Source organism: Phoca vitulina, unplaced genomic scaffold (genome assembly GCF_004348235.1).
Source record: "Phoca vitulina isolate PV1807 unplaced genomic scaffold, GSC_HSeal_1.0 scaffold36, whole genome shotgun sequence".
NCBI lineage: Eukaryota > Metazoa > Chordata > Mammalia > Carnivora > Phocidae > Phoca > Phoca vitulina.
In genome coordinates, this window is record NW_022589739.1 from 16,765,196 (window position 1) to 16,784,572 (window position 19,377).

The 19,377-nt window shown below is 52.0% G+C and overlaps 1 protein-coding gene across 1 annotated transcript in view; it reads left to right on the forward strand.

Moving 5' to 3' along the window:
• The first annotated feature begins 2,844 nt into the window (after positions 1-2,844).
• MYO7A (myosin VIIA) overlaps positions 2,845-19,377 on the forward strand; it is a 78,747-nt gene continuing 62,214 nt past the window's right edge. The window contains exons 1-2 of the mRNA XM_032427073.1: positions 2,845-2,902; positions 17,805-17,918. Of these exons, the coding sequence (XP_032282964.1) occupies positions 2,885-2,902; positions 17,805-17,918 (132 nt within the window). The 5' untranslated portion in view covers positions 2,845-2,884. The remainder of the gene's footprint in view (positions 2,903-17,804; positions 17,919-19,377) is intronic.

Below are 19,377 nucleotides of genomic sequence, written 5' to 3' on the forward strand. Positions count from 1 at the left end.
TTGGCCCCACCTCACACTGTTAAATCACAGAATTTCACTTCGACTCATACGTGTCCCTGGTACAGGCAGGGTTGCTCCCAGTCAGTTGGGTTGAGAAAGTTTCCTGGATGATTATGGACCACACCCCCACCCCCACCCCCAGAGCAGGGTGTGGGGACAGTGTTAGTGAAGAGCTTCAGGGGGCATATCGGAGGGGAGCCTTTGGGAAGTGGGTCTGGGGAGTGGGTGGTGTGTGTACAGGGGCTGCGGAGAAAGGGCCAGAACCTGGGGCTTGCAAGCTCTTGCCCGGCCCTGCCGGGTCCTCTCCCCTCAAGAGTGTCAAGCAGGCATTTACAGAGAAGAAAACAGGCTTGGTGGAGGGCAGGCAGGTGCCGAGACTCAGCAAATCGGTGACCGGTGACCGGCCGGGTGGGAGGTGCCCCGCCCGCGCGCTGGGAGCAGGGGGCGGTCCTGCGTGTGATGGCAGGCAGCTGGGCGCGGGAGCAGGGGCCTGAGTCCCACCCTGCTCAGCGGCACAGCCGAGGGACCCCAGGGCCCCGGCCTCCCTCCTGTGCTGATGTCACGGCACCCAGATCTCGGAGGCCCCTCTGACTCCGCCTCCTGAGGGAAGGCTCTGGAGTGGGGCGTGGGGAGGGCAGTAGTGCCGCTGGACAGCCGTCCTGCTCGGGAAAGAGAGGGAGACAGACGGTCACGCAGGGAACAACTGACCGATCCAGACAGACCCCCACAGTGACGAGCCTCGGAGCAAGACAGCGGAAAAGGGGACGTGTGACTGCAGATTGTCCCAGCCCCGGGACCCCAGGTCTTGAGCCCTTCGTGCAGGGGGCAGCCGCCTCCAGGCTGGTGGGCAGCTGAGAGTGGGGAGCAGGGACCCCGGTAAGCATGGGCTGCCGGCTCTCCGGGGCGCTGGGAGAAGGGTTTGCTGGGCGTCGGGGAAGTCACGGACTTGGGCTTCCCTGGAGCCCCTGCCCCCAAGCCATTTGCTCCTGGTCTGGGCCCCTGCCACATTTGGGGGTCCAGCCACAGCTGCCACTGAATGAAACTGTCCGGAGCCTGGACAGATGGAGGCTTGTAGCCTGGAGAAGGGCAGAGTCAAGGGGCGTGGTGGCCATTGAATGGTCTCTGCCTGGGGCAAGGGGGCAAATGTGCTGGGGACACAATGAGAGAGAGAGACAGAGTTTGAGAGAGAGAGAGAGAGAGAAAGAGACTCTTTTGGCCCCGACACTCTCCCTTGATCTCTTTATCTTTCTTTCTCTCTCTTTGGATAAGTGACTTCCTTCCTCTGTGCTTCAAATTTCCCTTCTGTGAAATGGGAATAGGGTTGTTGTGGGGACAAGGTAAAGTCAGTCATGGACATAGAAGTGTAAATACGGTTTTGTTTTCCCTATTGTCAATTTGAAAAGCAATTAACTTAAATGTGGGCTAGTTCTTATTTTCAGGAAGAAGTTTATCTTGTAGCTTTTTCCTTCTGTGTGCCTGTTAAATTCCATGCCCCTTCCACCCTCCAGAGCCCTGAAAGGCCCGGCTCTGCCCCTGCTCTTGAGGCTCACCCTGGTGCAGGAGGCCGGGGCAGCCGCTGGGCACCCTGCTCAGCCTCGGCTCCCCACAGCAGCCGCCTGCCAGCCCTGTTGAATTGCCTGCCCCACCAGGCGGGCTGGGTGCCGGTCTCCAGAAAAACTGCACGCCTGCTGTGCTCTGGAGCTCCAGGGCAGGGGTCAGGGCTCGGGTGTCAGGCAGTGTCCTGGACAGAGGATCAAATGCCCCAGTGCCTCTGAATGGGCCTTGTGAAAAATTGATGCTCACCCTGGGGGGCAGGTTGGGGGGCAGAAGGGCCTCCCACCATGGCCTATGGGCTGGGGCTGCCTTGGATCACCATGCTTGGTCCCACAGTTCCTTCCTGAGCAATCTCTGGGCCTGGCCCTAAACTGTGTGAGGTAGAGGCCGAGCCCACCCCCTGCCCTGGATTAACTCCCCAACTTTGGGGGGACAGAGGTGGGGACAGACCCTGACCTGACAACATAATGCACATAGTCAGGGCTGGATAGACAGAAACATCAGGGCTCTTGTCAGCCTGGGGGTGGTCAGGGAAGGCTTCTTGGAGGAGGTACTGTCTGAACTGAACCATGAAGAATAGGTGGGAATTTACTAGTCAGAATTCCAGGTGGAGGGGTCCGTGTACGCAGAGGCCAGGAGCTATGAAAAGGGCTGGCATGTTTTAGAGTGAGTGCTGAGGATAACCCAAGTGTCAGGGAAGGGTTAGGGAAAAGGCAGTGAGAAGTAAGACTAAGACATCAGTAGGAGCCACATGGTACTGGAGCCCCCATCCTGAAAGCAGTGGGTGCTCTGGGGAAGGGTTTTAGGCAGAGCATTCCATGAGCAGGTCATGCTCGCCTGTGACCCTCCCTTGGGCCTGGCTCCTCCTGTCACCCAAACTCCTGGGGCGGCCCTGAGTTGGGAGGCCAGAAATCAAGTCCTGGTCCTGAACTTGCCCTGCCCTGTGGTGTGACTTTGGCAAGTCTTGGTCCCTCTCTGTCTTGGTCTCTCCCGTATGTCCCGGGCAGGGGGCTAGACTTGCTACTTCCTAGGAGCCCTTTAGAAATCTCTGAATGACCGTAACCAAGGGAAGAGCTCAGCTGCTCTGGGCAGTAGAGCTGGTGACGGCGGCTGAGGCTTAGGTCACGCAGGCTGGGCTGTGGCCAGAGGGAGAGAAGCCAGGGAGGGAGGGTTTCCCAGAGGGAGGAGTGGCTGAGGCTTTGGAGAGCCCAGGTGACCCCAGCCAGGCTCCCGGCTGCCGGGGCCGGCCTGCTCAGAGGCTTCGCATGGTCTCTCCCCCCACAGAACTGTATCTGGCCAGGCAGGAGGCACGAGCATCTGACGAAGGACAATGGTGATTCTTCAGCAGGTGAGTGCTCCCCGCACCCCACTGGTCTTCATTTGTCTGCCAGGAAGAACCCTGTTGCGTGGCTCATCCCACCCCATCCCACATTCTCTCATCCCTATGGTTAAACCATAGGACACCCTCCCCAATACTTTCTTTTAGAAGCCACCTATCTATGCTTCAAAACCTAGCGGTGAAACTTTCCCTGCTCTCGAAGGCCCAGTCTAGAACTGCTCCCTCTGATGTGTCTGCTGGGGCCTTCCCTTCTCACTACACTCACCCCACTGGATAGAACTTATTTCTTTACATAATCTCTGACTCCCCAGGCATTCCAGGAAGTAGAACAGCAGGTGCAAAGGCCCGAATGTGGGAAAGCCTTTGGGGACAGGGCATAGGAAGTTGGTCAGTCTAGTGAAGCCAGACCAGGAAGGGCCTTGAGCCTGACAGGGGAACAGAGAGTGGGGGATGACCTGCTTGGATCTGGGGTAATATGGGAAAGGTGCTGGCCTCTAGCCCCCCTTTCTTCCCAGGGCCACAGTGGCCCCTGACCCTCAGCCCTTCCCCGTGATCAGCCTGAGGCTCTAATGAGCTCCTGGTCTCCAGAGCCAGGAATGTGGGCCCTGAGCCAGGTCAGCTTGGCACCAAGCCCTCGGGCTGGTGGGAGTGTGTGCCATGGGGCCTTGGCCAGCAGCTTCACATCCTCCAGGCCCGTCAGAGGCCAGTGGGCAGCCTTGTTCTGCAGCTGTGTGTGTGTGTGTGTCCGTGAGAGAGAGAGAGCGAGAGCGAGAGAAGGCAGGCTTCAGGCAGGGCAGGATCAGAATGGACAGTCTTCCATCCCAGGCCTGGAGGAGACGCCCGCTAGAGCCCCTTGGCCTGACAGCCCGTTCAAAGCGCCAGCAGAGACGGCCAGAGCCAACAAGAGAAGGAAAGTCATTGAACATTTGCTGTGTGCCAGGGCCCCGGCTGCCGGCACGGCTGGGTGGGTGCGGGCATTCATAGCCCCCAGAGGGGCAGCCTGGGCCGCCCAGAGCCCCCAAGGGGCTCCCCCCAGGAAGCCCGTGAGGCAGGCCTTCGGCTGACTGTGCTTCTCCGTCACGTGCCCTCTCTGAACGCTGGTCCACCTCACCCCGTGGGCAGGCTCTGCTGGGAGAGGGTGTCCACAGGGAAGCGCAGATTCCGCCCACCCCTCACCCAGAAAGTACCTTTCTATTACTGCTCTGCTCCTGAGAAAGGTCCCAGCTCTGGGGAGCCAGCCAGCTCCGCAAGCCGAGCCCACACTCCCGGGCTCCAGCTTGGGCTCCATTTTTGGTGAACGGGCACATTTGGGCATGTTTTTCAGCTTTCCTGAGCCTCTGTTTCCTCACCTATAAAATGAGGGGGGAAAACCCCTCTCTCCTGGGCTTGTTGTTGTGAAGATAAAATGCCCTGAGGGTTCAGTCAAGGTGCTCTTGCTTTTACCTGCCTCTCGAGCCCGCCTCTCTCCTCCCTCCCTCCTGCTTCTCCTTCCTGCCCTGAGGGCCCTGGGTTCTCGGACACATCCTGCCCTGAGCACTTCGCTTCCCATTTTCCTGGCCGCCTTCTCCTCAGGCCTTGAGGTGGCCACTATTCCCTTGGGAAACCTCCCTGCTCTGCCCACGGTGGAGTCGGATCACACTCAATCTTTTTCCTCTGCTTACCTGAGGCCTCCAGGTGAGCCTGGAAGTGGGGGACAGCCCTCGTCCTGCTCCGCAGATAGGGTCATGTAGACGTAGGCTAGGGCAGGTCCAGACAGGGCAGGGAGCCTTGATGGTGAGGGGGCAGCAGGCAGGGAGAGGTCTCAGACCCTGCGAGGGGGCGGCTGAGCAGGGTGTATGGGTGTGGCATGAGGAGCCGGCCCAGGGCTCAGGCAAGGAGAGGTCAGACCACCCTGTGGGGGGGCATTTGCAGAACATAGGCTCTTTCCTAGGGACCCTGTGGAGGTCTGGGCAGACCCGTCGGGTTGATAGCTTCAGGACTGGCGTGGGGTGCCTGGAGACTCCTCAGCGTGCCAGAAGCTGCCTCCTCTCCAGCCACATTCTCACTCATCCACCCAGCAGCCTGGCACTGAGCCCCTTCTCTGTACCAGGCTGGGCACAAAGGATGCAGAGATAAATTGCTCCCTGTCCTGGAGTAGTTACCAGACTAAGGTGGGAGGTGGCTTGAATGAAACGGTCGTGGCAGGAGTCCTGGGGTGGAGTGGGGTGGCACGGAGCCTGGGGGTCGGGGGAGCTTCCGCCCTGCCTGTGGTGGGGGGTGGGGGTTCCCGGGGATTGCGCTGAGGCTGTTGCAGGAGCTCCTCGTGTACGGATGGGGGATTGAGGTCTCCGGAGGAGGAATTGGCCCAGGTTACAAGGCCAGCCGGTGCTTGCAAGAACCCACAGATCTGGGGCGCACATGACCCGCTTTAAGGACCTCAGGGAGGGCTGCTGTGTTTCTGTATGATATGATTTCCGGCTCCGTGGTGGACCCAGGAGCACAGGGAGGTTTGAAGATAAATTTGTGGTCTGTTGATAACAGTTGAATTGACGCTTTTATTAAAATGTCCTTCTTTGTCTCTTAGAACAATGTTATAATGATCTCAAGTCTACTTTGTCTGATATTCTAGCCACCCCAGCTCTTTTTTGGTTATTATTTGCATGGAATGTATTTTTCTATCTTTTCACTTTCCGTCCATCTGTGTCTTTGGATCTAAAGTGAGTCTCCTGTAGTTGCCAATAGTTAGATTCTGGGTTTGTTGTTGTTGTTGTTGTTGTTGTTTTCCCTTAACCTATTCGGCCAACCTCTACCTTTTAACTGGAGAGCTCAATTCATTTCCATATAAAGACTTCTGCCATTTTGCTATGTTTTCCTAAATGTCTTTCCACCCTCCCCCCACCAAATTCCTCTATTACTGCCTTCTTTTGTGTTTGATTGATCTTTTCCCCAGTGTATTCTTTTGATTCCTTATCATTTATATATATATATATATATATATATATACATATATGTATATAGTGGTTACCCTGGGTTTACAATTAATATCTTACATTTAAAACAATCTAGTGGGAGTTAATACCAACTTAGCTTTGATGACCCATAAAAAATGCTGTTTTTGTGCAGCTATCCTTCTCCCTTTTATATTGTGATTGTCAGAAATTACATCTTTATACATGGTGTGCCCATTAACATAGATTCATAGTTATTGCTTTATGCATTTGCCTTTTATTTTTAAGATTTTATTTATTTGAGAGAGAGCAAGCAAGCACGAGTGGGGACAAGGGGCAGAGGGAGAGGGAGAAAGACTTCCTGCTGAGCAGGGAGCCTGATGACATGGGGCTTGATCCCCAGACCCTGGGATCACGACCTGAGCCAAAGGCAGACGCTTAACCGACTGAGCCACACAGGCGCCCCTGCATTTGCCTTTTAAATCATATTTAAAAAAAAAGAGGAGTTACAAACCAAAGTAACAATCATGCTGGCTTTTATTTTTGCCTATGTAAATATGCTTTTGGTAAAATTACCTTTATCAGAATTCTTTATTTCTTTGTATGGCTTTAAATTACTGTCTAGTGCCCTTTAATTTCAGCCTGAAAGACTACTTTTAGCATTTCTTGTAGGCAGGTCTACTAGCGACAAAATCCCTCAGCTTTCATTTATCTGAGAATGTCTTAGTTTTTTGTCATTTCTGAAGGATTGGTTTTGCCAGATACTGCATTCTTCTTTTAAATTTTAATTCCAGTGTAGTTAGCACAGTGTTATATTAGTTTCAGGTGTACAATATAGTGATTCAACACTTCCATATGTTACTCAGTGCTCATCAAAATAAGTGTACTCTTAACTCCCATCACCTGTTTCACCCACCCCTCCCCCCCCACCCCTCTGTTTTTTCTCTATAGTTAAGAGTCTGTTTCTTGGTTTGTCTCTTTTTTTCCCTTTTGTTCATCTGTTTTGATCCTTAAATTCCACATGACTGAAATCATACAGTATTTTTCTTTCTCTGATTGACTTATTTCGCTTAGCATTATACTCTCTAGATTCATCCATGTTGTTGCAAATGGCAAGATTTCCTTCCTTTTCGTGGTTAAGTAATATTCCATTGTGTGTATATATACCACATCTTCTTTATCCACTCACCTGTTGATGGACACTTGGGCTGCTTCCATAGTTTGGCCATTGTAAATAATACTGCAATAAACATAGGGGTGCATGTAGCCCTTTGAATTAGTGTTTTTGTATTCTTTGTGTAAATACCCAGTAGTGTGATTACTGGATCATAGGGTAGTTCTGTTTTTAACTTTTTGAGGAACCTCCATACTGTTTTCCACAGTGGCTGCACCAATTTGCATTCCCACCAACAGTTCACGAGGGTTCCTTTTTCTCCACGTCCTGGCCAACAGCTGCTGTTTCTTATTCATCATTCTGACAGGTGTGAGGTGGTATCTCACTGTGGCTTTGATTTGTATTTCCCTGATGATGAGTGATGTTGAGCATCTTTTCATGTGTCTGTTGGCCATCTGTGGGTCTTCTTTAGACAAATGTCTGTTCATGTCTTCTGTGCATTTTTAAATTGGATTATTTGTGGGTTTTTTTGGTGTTGAGTTGTATCAGTTCTTTATATATTTTGCATACTAACCCTTTACTGGATATGTCATTTGCAAATATTTTCTCCCATTCAGTAGGTTGTCTTTTAGTTTTGTTGGTTGTTGCCAGATATTTAATTCTGGTCTGATTTTTTTTTTCCCTTTCAGTATTTTAAACATATCCTCTCACTGCCTTCTGGCCTCCATGATTTCTGATGATAAATCAGCTATTAATCATATTGAAGATGCTTTGTATACGAGTCTCTCTTTACTTTGTCTTTTGATAGTTTGATTTTAATGTGTCTCAATGTGGATCTTTTTTCCCCTTTGCTGTGCAGAAGCTTTTTATTTTGATGAAGTCTCAATAGTTTACTTTTGCTTTTTTACTTTTTTACTTTTACCTTGCCTCAGGAGACTAGGAAGATGTTGCTACAACTGATGTCAGAGAAATTACTGCCTGGGTTCTCTTCTAGGATTTTTGTGGTTTCAGGTCTTACATTTAGGTTCTTTTTTTTTTCTGAAAGATTTTATTTATTTGAGAGACAGAGAGAGCAAGAGTGCACACAAGTGGGGGGAGGGGCAGAGGGAGAAGCAGACTCCCCTCTGAGCAGGGAGCCCGAATAGGGGCTCAATCCCAGGACCCCAGGATCACGACCTAAGCCCAAGGCAGCCGCTTAATCAACTGAGCCATGCAGTCACCCCATTACATTTAGATTCTTAATCCGTTTCGAGTTTATTTTGTGTCATGTAAGAAAGTGGTCCAGTTTCATTCATTTACATGTAGCTGTCCAGTTTTCCCAATACCATTTGTTCAAGAGACCATCTTTTTCCCATTTCATATTCTTTCTGCCTTTGTCAAAGATTAATTGACCATATAATTATGGGTTTATTTCTGGACTTTCTATTCTGTTTTATTGATCTATGTGTCTATTTTTGTGCCACTACTGTACTGTTTTGGTCACTACAGCTTTGTAATATAATTTAAAGTCTGGAATTATGATGCCTCCAGTTTTGTTTTTCTTTTTCAAAATTGCTTTGGCTAGTGGGATCTTTTGTGGTTCCAGACAAATTTTAGGATTGTTTGTTCTAGCTCTGTGAAAAATGCTATTGGTATTTTGATAGGGATTACATCAAATGTGTAGATTGCTTTGGATAATATATTTTAACAGTATTTGTTCTTTCAATCCATGAACATGGAATATCTTTCCATTTCTTTGCATTGTCTTTAATTTCTCTCATCAGTGTTTTATAGTTTTCAGAGTACAGATCTTTCACCTCCTTGGTTAAGTTTGTTCTTAGGTATTTTATTATTTTGGGTGCAATTGAAAATGGGATTTTTTTTTCTTAATTTCTCTTTCTGCTGCTTCATTATTGGTGTATAGAAATGCAATGGATTTCTGTATATTGATTTTTGTATCCTGTGACCTTACTGAATTCATTTATCAGTTTTAGTAGTTTTTTGGTGGAGTCTTTGGGGTTTTCTATATATAGTATCATGTCATCTGCAAATTGTGATAATTTTACTTCTTCCTTACCAATTTGGATGCCTTTTATTTTGTTATTTTTGTTGTCTGATTGTTATGGCTAAGACTGTTGTCTGATGTTATGGCTAAGACTCAATGTGGATCTTTTTGAGTTCATCCTACTTGGAATTTATTGAGCTATTTGGATATGAAGATTTGTCTCTTTCATCAAGTTTGGGAAGTTTCTGACCATTATTTCTTCAAATATCCTTTCTGCCCCTTTCTCTTCTCCTCTCCTTTGGGATTTCCCTTATGCATATGTTGGAATTGACATCCACTTGATGTCCCATAGGTTTCTTAGGTTCTGCTCACTTTTCCTAATTCTTTTTTTTTTTTCCTTCCTATTCCTCAGACTAGATAATCTCAATTAACCTATCTTCAAGTTTGCTGATTCTTCTTTCTGCCTGTTCAAATTTGCTATTGAATGCCTCTAGTGAATTTTTCATATTGGTTATTGTATTTTCCAACTCATAACATTCTATTTGATCACTTGTAATAATTTCTATCCTTTTATTTGTACTATTTGGTGAGATGTTCTGGTTTCCTTCCATTCTTTGACTATATTTAAGGTAGTTGATAAAAATCTTTGTCTATAAAGTCCAATGTCCAATGTCTGAGCTTCCTCAGGGGAAGTTTCTATTAATTTCTTTTTACCTATGAATGGGCCATACTTGTTTCTTTGCATGCCTCATAATTTTTTGTTGAAAACTGGACTTTTTTTTTAAACTGGACATTAAATATAATATGATAACTCTGGATAGCTCTCTCTCTCTCTCCGGTTTGTTGTTGTTGCTTCTTGTGAGTTGTAGTTTTGTTTAGTGACATTTCTAAACTATCTTTATGAAGACTATCTTCTTTGCTGTGTGTGGTCACTGAAATTTTGAAAACCCCTAGAACCAAAAACAAAACAAAAAAACTCTCAGTCCTGCAGCTGGGCTCTGTGTGTGTGTGTGTGTGTGTGTGTGTGTGTGTGTGTTGGGGCATGCTTTCAATGCTCAGGCCATTTACAACCCTGCCTTAGCCTTCACTTCCTGTCTACATGGAGCTTGAGGGCCAGTTGAAGGTGAGCGCTTAGGGTGTTCTTGGGCTTTTTCTGAATATTCTTCCATTCCTGGGCATTTATGAGGTTTTCTAGATTCCCTAGTATATGCAGGAGCTTTTCAAAACCCATATTCTCCTGGCTTTCCTCCAGGCTTTTGGAGTGTCTATTGTTTTTCCAGCTGATTATTTTTTTCCCCAGATGGCAGTGGGTAGTTCATCTGTCTTTGAATGCTTTTGACCAGAGCCCTCCCTAGCTGCTCCTCCACCCTGGGGGAGTTCCAAGTTAGGGAAATAAAGGCAAGCCCTTTCTATTATTCCCTAAAGGATATTCCCTTTAGCTTCCCTAAAGGGAAGCTTCCAGACAGGTTAAAACAACCATAGTTCTTTGTTAAAAGGTCTGTTCTGCTTCTGGCCCCAAGAATCCACACCAGGGACGTGGGCCTACATCTTCAAGATTGCCACAAGACAGGGGTGTGGGGGGGTAGGTTAAAACACCACAAAGCTCTCCTGCTGAGGTTCAATCACCTTTCTCTTTATTAAATGTTCCATTGGTTACTATAAATATTTGATTATTTTCTAGAGTTCTAGTACAGGTGATTTTGACAGTTTTTGCCATATTTTTTAGTGTTTCTGTAAAGGGATGAGTTCTTGAGTTTCCTTCTTTGCCGTCTTCCTTGACATCCCTTGCTCATGACAGTTGGCACAGTTACTAAATGAAAGCTTTTTGTCCCAACTCAGTATGTATGCTTGGGCAAGTCTCTTCACCCCCTCTGAACCTCAGTCTCCCCATCTGGCCAGAATTGGACTGGATGGTGGTGGGGTGGGGTGAGGGCAGTACCATGAGTTTGTGTGAGGCACCAATGAAGAACAGAAAAGAAGCAGTGGGGTGTCTGTGTGTGTGTTTGTGTGTGTGTATGTGTGTGGAGAACAGGTGGCACGTGGCTCTGTGGAGCCCTGGTGGCTGGGTGGGGGCAGAGAAGAAGATAGTGGGGTGAAGCATTCCTGGCAGAGGGCTCACAGAAGCAAAGGTGAAGAGAGGGAGACTCTGTCCTGTGTGTTCAAGGCAGCAAAGGATGAGGCTGGAGCAGCAGTGAGCCCTGGTTCTGGGAGAGGATGTGGTGACGCCAGAGTGGGTCACAGGGGCATGAGACTTGCCACCCAGACCTGGGGTGCTTGCTGGCCACAGGGAAGGGGCCTCTTCCCAGGCTTTGGCTCCGGGTGGCCTGGGTGCATGGGGTTGAGCAGTGGGTCTCGGTCAGTACTTGCCCGGGTCTCCCTGAGGGGGCCTGTCTCTATCCACCAGACCTGTTTTACCATCTCTTCCTTCCTACCTCTGCTTCTCTGTGCTTTGCTGTTCTCTCTTCGGGAGTGCCCTTCCCTCTCCTGTCTGCCGAAAATAATCACAATATCCAGGTGTCGCCCCTAACATGACTTGCTCAGTTAACACTAACCAACACTCACATGGCCATTTGTCCTAACAGGCACGAATCTGAGTGAGTTACACACGTAAACCTGTTTAATCCTCACAGGCAACCCCTGCGGTACTGTTATCTTGTCATCCCACAGATGCGGAAACAAAGGCACAGGCAGGTTGAGGAGCTTGCCCAAGCTTACCCAGCTTGAGTGACCTAGCAGGATTAAACCTAAGCTGTCTGGGTCCCGAGTCCAACGGCTTAGTGGCCATGCTGTCCTGTCTCTCCAGGACTAATCCATCCCTCATCTGGTGGTACTGGCCTCTCTGGGTCTGGGTCTGTGCATCCCCAGGCTGGGAGCTCTGAGGATGGTGTCCCCTAAACTTTAGTCTGAGCCTGTGAAGGCTGGTCACAGGTCTGGTTAAATGGACAAATGGAAGGATGCCTGGAAGCCCACCCCCAGCACCTTCCTCTGTTCCCATGGACACCCGTGGGTGGGTGGGCAGGGGTGGGTGTGCTTATTCTGTGCTTGGCTGGGAGAAGGACCCCCTCCGGAGAGCAGGGTCCCTGAGAAGGCACAGGAAGTAGGTGGGAATGGCTGTGGGTCAGTCGGCTGGTGCCAGGTGGCAGAGTGCTGGGTCCCTGAGGCTGGGATAGGGGGTTGGGGTGGAAGGAAGCCCAGGTCCAGTGGGGCAGCTCTGAGTTCTGTGTGAGGCATCACTGTCTCCTTCCTACCATTCCCCCTACTCCCCATAGTGGTTGGTTTGTTTTTGTGGGACCAATTAGGCCTCCAGGATTCCAGACAATGCCAAGGGCCAAATATGGAAACAATAGGCCTTGAAGAGAGAAGAGAGCGAGGGAGAGGGGAAGAAGAAAACCTAAGTAGGGAGAGGGGAGAAGAGAGTGGGAGGAGAGTCACAGGGCCTGTGCATTCTGGATAGGATGGTGGCCACTGTGGCCCATGGCCCAGCATGGACCCAAGCCAGGTGCCCAGTCCTGCGTGGCTGCCCGGACACAGGAGCCCAGCTTGTTGTCCACTGTCCTGGAGAACCAGGTGACACCCTCCCCCAGGCCTCCGTGCTTCCTCTGCATGCTGGACATTACCAGCTGGCTAGCCTCAAGGCTGGATGAGGAGGACCAGACACGGACTGTTCAGAAACTTCCTCGCTCCAGTTTCCCGGATCCCCTGAAGATGTTTACCTGCCATGGCTTTCTAGAGGTAGCAGGGAGCTAGAAGGGTCTTTCAGGCACCTTCCCTTCAGTCTCAAAAATTCATGAAGTTTATTGCGTTCCCCTTCATAACATCCCCAGGTTTCTTTCGATAGAAAACACACAGATTTTTCTCCAAAACTGCAGTCCAGGTGAGGTTCCAGGTGCCTGGTTTGCGCTGAGGCCAGCAGCTCTGTTCCCGGGGCGCCGCAAGCTGTGGTCTGGCTGAAGCCGGCCGGGGATCCCCACAATCAGGTGGTGGGGGTCCCGCGCAGATGGGAGAGGGCCAGGGCAGCGCCGGCGCCCCCTCCCCGGTCGGCCCGCGGGCGTCACCTAAGCCGCCGTTGCCATGGGCCCGCGGCAGATGGCCGGGTTTAGGGTTCCCCGGCGGCGGCGCGCATGGGATTAGGTGAATTAGGGAGCCCGAGCCCTGCCGCCGCCGGAGCCGCCGCCAGACCTTCCGTGCCATGGAGCCCCCTGCCGACCCCGCCGACCCCGCCGAGGTCCGCGCCAAGCAGCGGGTCAAGTGGGCGCTGGTGCGCAGCCTGAACCACTCGTTGAAGAGTCATGCGGTCCTGCCGGTGAGGCCTGCGCGGGGTGGGGGAGGGCACCCTGGGAAGCCCGCCCCAGGCCTCCGTTTCCCCGCCTGGAGGGAACTGGGCGGGTGGTGGTCGCAGAGCACTGGGGTGCACGCGGACAGGGCCCTCTGGTGGGGCGTACCATCCCTGATTCCCAGCGTGAACTTGGCCCGGGCTGCCCCTCCTTGTGCCTGGAGCTTTTGCGTTTAGCCAAGGTGGATGGGCCAGGTCCCAGAAGGGGCTTCCCCAGTTCTCCGGGGTCCAGAGCAGGGAGCACTTCCAGGTGCTCCAAGGAGACTCGGGAGACACTTCTGGTCTGGCTGGCCCACCGCAGGAGAGCACGGTGGTGGGTCCCCTCTACCACCTAAGGTTAGCAACTGGAGACTTCCGTGCTCACAGGTGCCCTTGGCAAGTTGGTTGGTTCATCTTTCCCACCTGTGAAAATGGGGCTAATAAAACCAGTGTCCCAGAGTGATTATGAGGATGAGAGGGGGAAACAAGTCCTGAGACAGATTCGTTTTCATCCCACAAATGGGGACTGAGCCCTAGCTAGACCCTGCCCCAGAGAAGGGAAGAGGCAAAAAGGGCCAAGACCCTGTTGGAAGTTAGTGTTCATCCCACACTGGGTTGCACACCTGGGAGGGCAGGTGGGTGGACATCAAAGCCAACATGCGTTTGTGGGGTCTCTCACCTTCCTATGCCCTGACTCTGAGTGGGTGAACACTGTGAACACCGAGGCCCAGAGAGACTGAAAGGCTTACCCAGAGTCTCACAGTATTAGTGGAAGAGCTGGGACCCGAACCAAGATCGCTCTCCTTTTTCAAGATTTTATTTGTCAGAGAGCAAGGGAGCACACACGCACAAACAGGGAGAGTGCAGGCAGAGGAAGAAGCGGGCTCCCTGCTGAGCAAGGAGCCCAATGTGGGACTCGATCCCAGGACCCCAGGATCGATCATGACCTGAGCTGAAGTCAGACAGTTAAGATTTCTTAACTGTGTGTTCACTGTGGGTCTGTCCAGCTTCCCTGGGAGGTTTCCAGGTACTTTTGAGAACTTTTAGATAGATCCATTCTGAGAAATCATCACTCTGGGTCTGGGAGACCCTCTGCTCTAGCCACTCATGTGACAGCAGAGAAGCTGGAACTGGCCCCATGTCACATGGCCATACGGAGGCGTCCATCATGTCACAAATGGGATTTTCAATTCAAGGTGAAGTCTCCAGTGGGGCACCCTTCACAGTGGAATGGTTGCAAATGGGGCCAGATGCGGGCATGAGTGCCTGGAGTCTGGGAATGGGAGGGGCCGGTGGGGTAAGACCTGGGGCCCAGTACTTCTTTCCTCTCCGTCTTCCTGCCCCACAAAAAAGTTTCCTGTTCTTTTCCATCTTCCTTCTCTCACCCAGCCAGGACTCTCAACCCACTCTGTTTTTGGTTCAGGCTCTGCCCTGCAGGTGCTCACAGTTTTATCAGTCACCAATTTGATGAGTGGCTGTGGCCAGGTTCCTTTGTCTCTTTGGGCCTCAGTTTCTTCATCTGTAAAAATGAAGACTTCCAACCCACCTGTATTCTGATGCCCCAAGAACTTAGCCCGGGACCATGGGAACTTCTCCCCTCAGAAGTTCTCAGGCCTCAGAATTTTCCCTGAGGCCACTTAGCTGCCGTTTTAGTCTTTTTCCTCAAGTTGAGACCCAGAGCAGAGAAAGAGAGTTAAGTCACTGCCCTCCTCGTGACTGTCCTTGATTAGGAGAGTTCTAGTCACTTTGTTTCTGTAGGCTCTGAGCTCCCTGCTCAGCTGCTCTGAGCACCCAGTTCCTGATCACATGAGGTCTTTAATTTTGGTTATCCTCTGTTCCCTGAGTGGGATGCATTTTCTGTGTGCCAGGCTCTGCGCCGGGTGAGGGGTTATAGGTGACTCAGAGAGACCCTTGCCCTCCAGCTCTGCCCTTTGCTGAGGCTCCCAGCATGCCCTTTGGCCCACAAGCCATGTAAGGCCTAGGGTCCTATCAGTGTTTCCTGTTTTGCTCACAGGACTGGGTTCAGAGAGATGTCAGGAAAGAGCACTGGATTTCGAGTTTGTCAGATTTGGGCTTCATTCCTGGTTTTACTACAAAACAGCTTGGTGAATTTGGGCAGGTTTCTTGACCTCTTTGAGGAGATGAAGTAGAAATAGAGCCCTCTGCCTAAGGGCTGTCAGTGAGATAGTGAATCACAGGGAAGCATCTGACTTGCTACCTGGCCTGTTGTGGGTGTACTGGGAGTTAGCATGAAGCAATGTCCCGGCCAGCCTGGCCTCCAGCAGTTAGCGTCTGGCTCTGGCTCTGGCTCTTTCTCTCTCATTCTTCCTCACACACCCTCTGTCACATGCTCTGTTTCTTACACAGACACACACACACACACACACACACACACATACACACACTCTCTCTCATTGAGAGACAAATTCTGTTTTTCTGTGTTAGACTCTGTTTGACTCTGGGGAGTCCCAGATGAGACTCAGACCCAGCCCTGTCCTCGGGGGGTGGGGGAGGCTGCATGCTAGTGGTGAGAGGTTGCACAGATGGTGGTCACTCCGCGTGGTGCTGGCTGAAAGGGGCAAGCTCAGGGGCCCTGGAGCCTGGGGGGGGGGTGCCCCCATTCTCTACACAGCAGCCAGAGTGAGCTTTTGAAAATGTAAATTCATCATGGCATTCTCCTGCTTAAAACCTTCCAATGGCTTTTTGTCATACTTAAAAGAAAGTCCAACCTCTGTCCATGGTTACAGGGCCCTTCGCGACCTGGTACCTGCCCGTGGTCGCCCCACGCCCTCCCCTCACCTGGCTGTAGGCACTCTGCCTTTCCCATCTGTTCACGGCTCTGTCCCCAGAGCGGGAACGGGACTGGTCCACAGTGGGTTCTCCATAAATACATGCTGGATGCCTGAACAGACTCTTCAGCAGTTGAGGTAGGAGGAGGGAGAAGGTGGGGAGGTGGGGCGGGGCCGGAAGAGCTGGACAGACGGCCAGGCGTTCTCTCTGTGGAAAGGGGGGCGGGGAAGCCGGCAGGTGGAGATGAGCAGTATGAGCAGGCCGTGTCCGGTGGCCCGTGGCCTGGAACTCCGCGTGGCTGAGGGGTGTGTCAGGAAGCGCAGTTTGGGTTTGGGAGAACAGGGTTACACCGGCCGCCTCACGGGAAGCACAGCGCAGATGCTCGGGAAACACAGGAGGTGTCCCCAGAGGCTCTCCAGTTCTCCCTACGTTTTCTGGGAGAAAGCTCGGGTTTGGAGCTAGCCAGTCTGGCATGCGTAACCTCCTATGAAGTGGTAGCTGTGGCCGAAAAATAGTTGATTCTGATGGGAACAGGGGGAGGCTGAGGCAGTGAGGAGCTGGCCTTGGGACTCACTGAGCCCACCCCTCAGACACCTGTGGAAACTGAGGCTCAAGTCAGTCAGTGACCTGTCCAAGGCCCAGCCTGGACAAGCCCAGAACCCCGACTCCTGACTTGCCGCCCAGAGCGGTTTCCACGGGGCCATTCCCATGGGGTGACCTCACTGTCCTCTGTTTTGTTAGCTGTTCTGTTTCTAACTGCCACGTGGTAAGTTCTCATTTTATTAAGATGTCTGTGTTCTCTCACCCTCCGGGGGAATACGCCTGTTAGGATTAGGATACAATCCAACTTTTACCTGCAGGCCAGTGAGCGTCTGCAGCGCTGGGTCTTGCCCAGCCCTGTGAGGGCTGCTGTCGGCTCAGGCATTCTCCACCATCCGTGTGCCTGGGCCCTTCACCGTCCTCTGCAGTGATCGCGGGAATGGATTTGCTCAGTTATTTGCTTTCTGTCTCCTCCCAGCTGGGATGTAGACGCCATGGTCACTGCTGGATCCTCAGCATTTAGGTCAATCAGTGCCTTGTATTCAGTAGGTGCTCTGTACGTGTTTGTGGAATGCAACCGTGCTGAAAGCATTTGTTCTAAGTCCATTTCTCTGACTCTGGGTTTGGGGTTTGGCTTCCATGCGCCTTACCGGGTATGTAGTAAGAGCAAGGGACACAGTGTGACACCCTCCCCCTCAAGGTTGGGGCTCTCCCCGCAAGTCAGGAGGCAGTGTGGGGGGGCTCGGATCGCAGGGCCCAGCACAGAGCAGTGTCGCTGCCAGGAACCCACACCTATGACTCTGAGACTCGCCCCCGGAGGCGATGGAGACTGTTTGGGTATCCTGTGGAGATGGCTCCTTTAGGACAGAGGCGAAGTGATCTGGGTGGCTTGGTGTTTCTGCCTGAACCTTGACAGATTTGCTGTCTGTGTATGAGGTGTAGAGCCTTGGGAAGAGCTGGGTGCTGGACAGGCCTGGGTGTGAAGCTGCCCAGCTGTGTGGTCTTGGCTCACCCCCCTCTCTGAGCCTCTACTTACCTATCTGTGAAATGGGGGCAGTAAGAGCTGTTACAGAGGAGGGATTGAGGACCTTGGATCAGTGCCGGACTCGGGGCCTGGCACCAGATGGCTTCCAGCTCTTTCTTCCCTCTCCTGTGGTTGGCACAGGAGCCTCTGGTGGTAGGAGGGTGGGGGCACAGGATCCCCCTCCCTGCTCACCTGGCCTGGGATTCTCTCTTGCCCACAGGGGGACTATGTCTGGATGGACCTGAGATCTGGGCAGGAGTTCGACGTGCCCATCGGAGCAGTGGTGAAGCTCTGTGACTCGGGGCAGATCCAGGTGGTGGACGATGAAGGCAATGTGAGTAGCCCCCTACCTCCCATGCCCCTGGGCCTTTGGGAAGACCCAGGCTGACAGGTCCCCCAAGGCAGGGACCGGGCAGTAACCTGAGGGGGGTGGAGGCAGTACTCATGCCCCTGCTTCTGCCTCTCAGACACCCCGTCTTCCATGGAGCTTTCCCACTGCCCCAGCGAGAGGGTGTCTCCCCTTCTGCCCAGGCTGCTGGGTTCTATTTCCATAAGCACTCAGTGCATTCTGCCTAGTGTTAGGGATGGGTGTGTATGTGGCAGGGGGCGGGGGGGGTCACGTGCACGTGTATGGTGGCGGGCAGGGGGCAGCACCAGGCTGGGAGCTCCTCAGGCACAGGGGTGCTTTGGATCAGACAGACTGGATTCAAATCCCATCCTGCCCATGTATTAGTTCTGCAACATTCAAGTCTCCTTCCCTTCCAAGCCTCAGTTTTCTCTTCTGTAAAGTGGGGATCATAGTAACTATCTCATCGGGTTATTGACCCATATGTTTGGGCCCCTGTAGAGAATACCTCAGTAAAGCGAGTTAGACTAAAAATGCCCGTAGTCTTGCTCTATTGGGTTATGGCGTCCTAGGAGTTCATTGCTTACCTTGGCACTGCCCTGGGAATCCATCTAATAGATTAACCCTTTATTTCTTGTGGCCCTGAAGGAGAGGGACACAAGAGGTGTAAGTTGTATGGGTAGTGGGCATGGGAAGGGACAGAAAACTATGAGGTCAGGGTCATGCCCTGGAGAAAGCGGGTAGTCTGGAGGAGGGCCCAGAGGGGAAGCTCATGTGTCCATAGCAAGGGGACATGGGGGTGTGGTCCTGGGAACAGAGTCCTAGCTTAGCAGGGACATGAGGGACCCAGGGAGATTCAGTCCCACCATCATTTGCGTTGTGCCTGGTGCTGTACCCAGTGCTGGGGAATATAGAGATAGAACCAAGTTTCTGTCTTGGGGTCCTAGAATGTTGGGAGCAAAAGAGGGTGCAGTGACAGGGAGCAGAGGGCTCCACTGGGGGGCAAGGGCAGGGCTCAGGGGCCTGGACGTCAGGCGCTGGCCATAGAGGGGGTAGGGGCATCACTGTTGTTCCTACAGCCTTCAGGGCCACCCCCATGGGGTCTGCAAAGCCCTTTGACCCAGGCTCTGTCTTGGGTCCTCACAGCATCCGTGAGAGGCAAATGCTCTGTTCCCCAAGGGGAAGCTGGGACAGGGAGGGACCACCAGGCCTGGTCACACAGCTAGTAAGTGATGGTGCTGGGATTAGCACCGAGGACCTCTGGTCTCTGTGTAGTGTTTCCTCACCCATATCTCAGTGGCTGCTCTGGCGCTCAGATTCTGTTGAGCCATGCTCTGTCCCCTGGGCTTGAGAACCAAAGTGCCTGCAGGTCCTTCTGGAGGCTCTGTTCTAGGACCTTCTAGGAAGCTTCTGTGCGGTTGCAGCCTGAGAAGGGGGCACGGGTTCA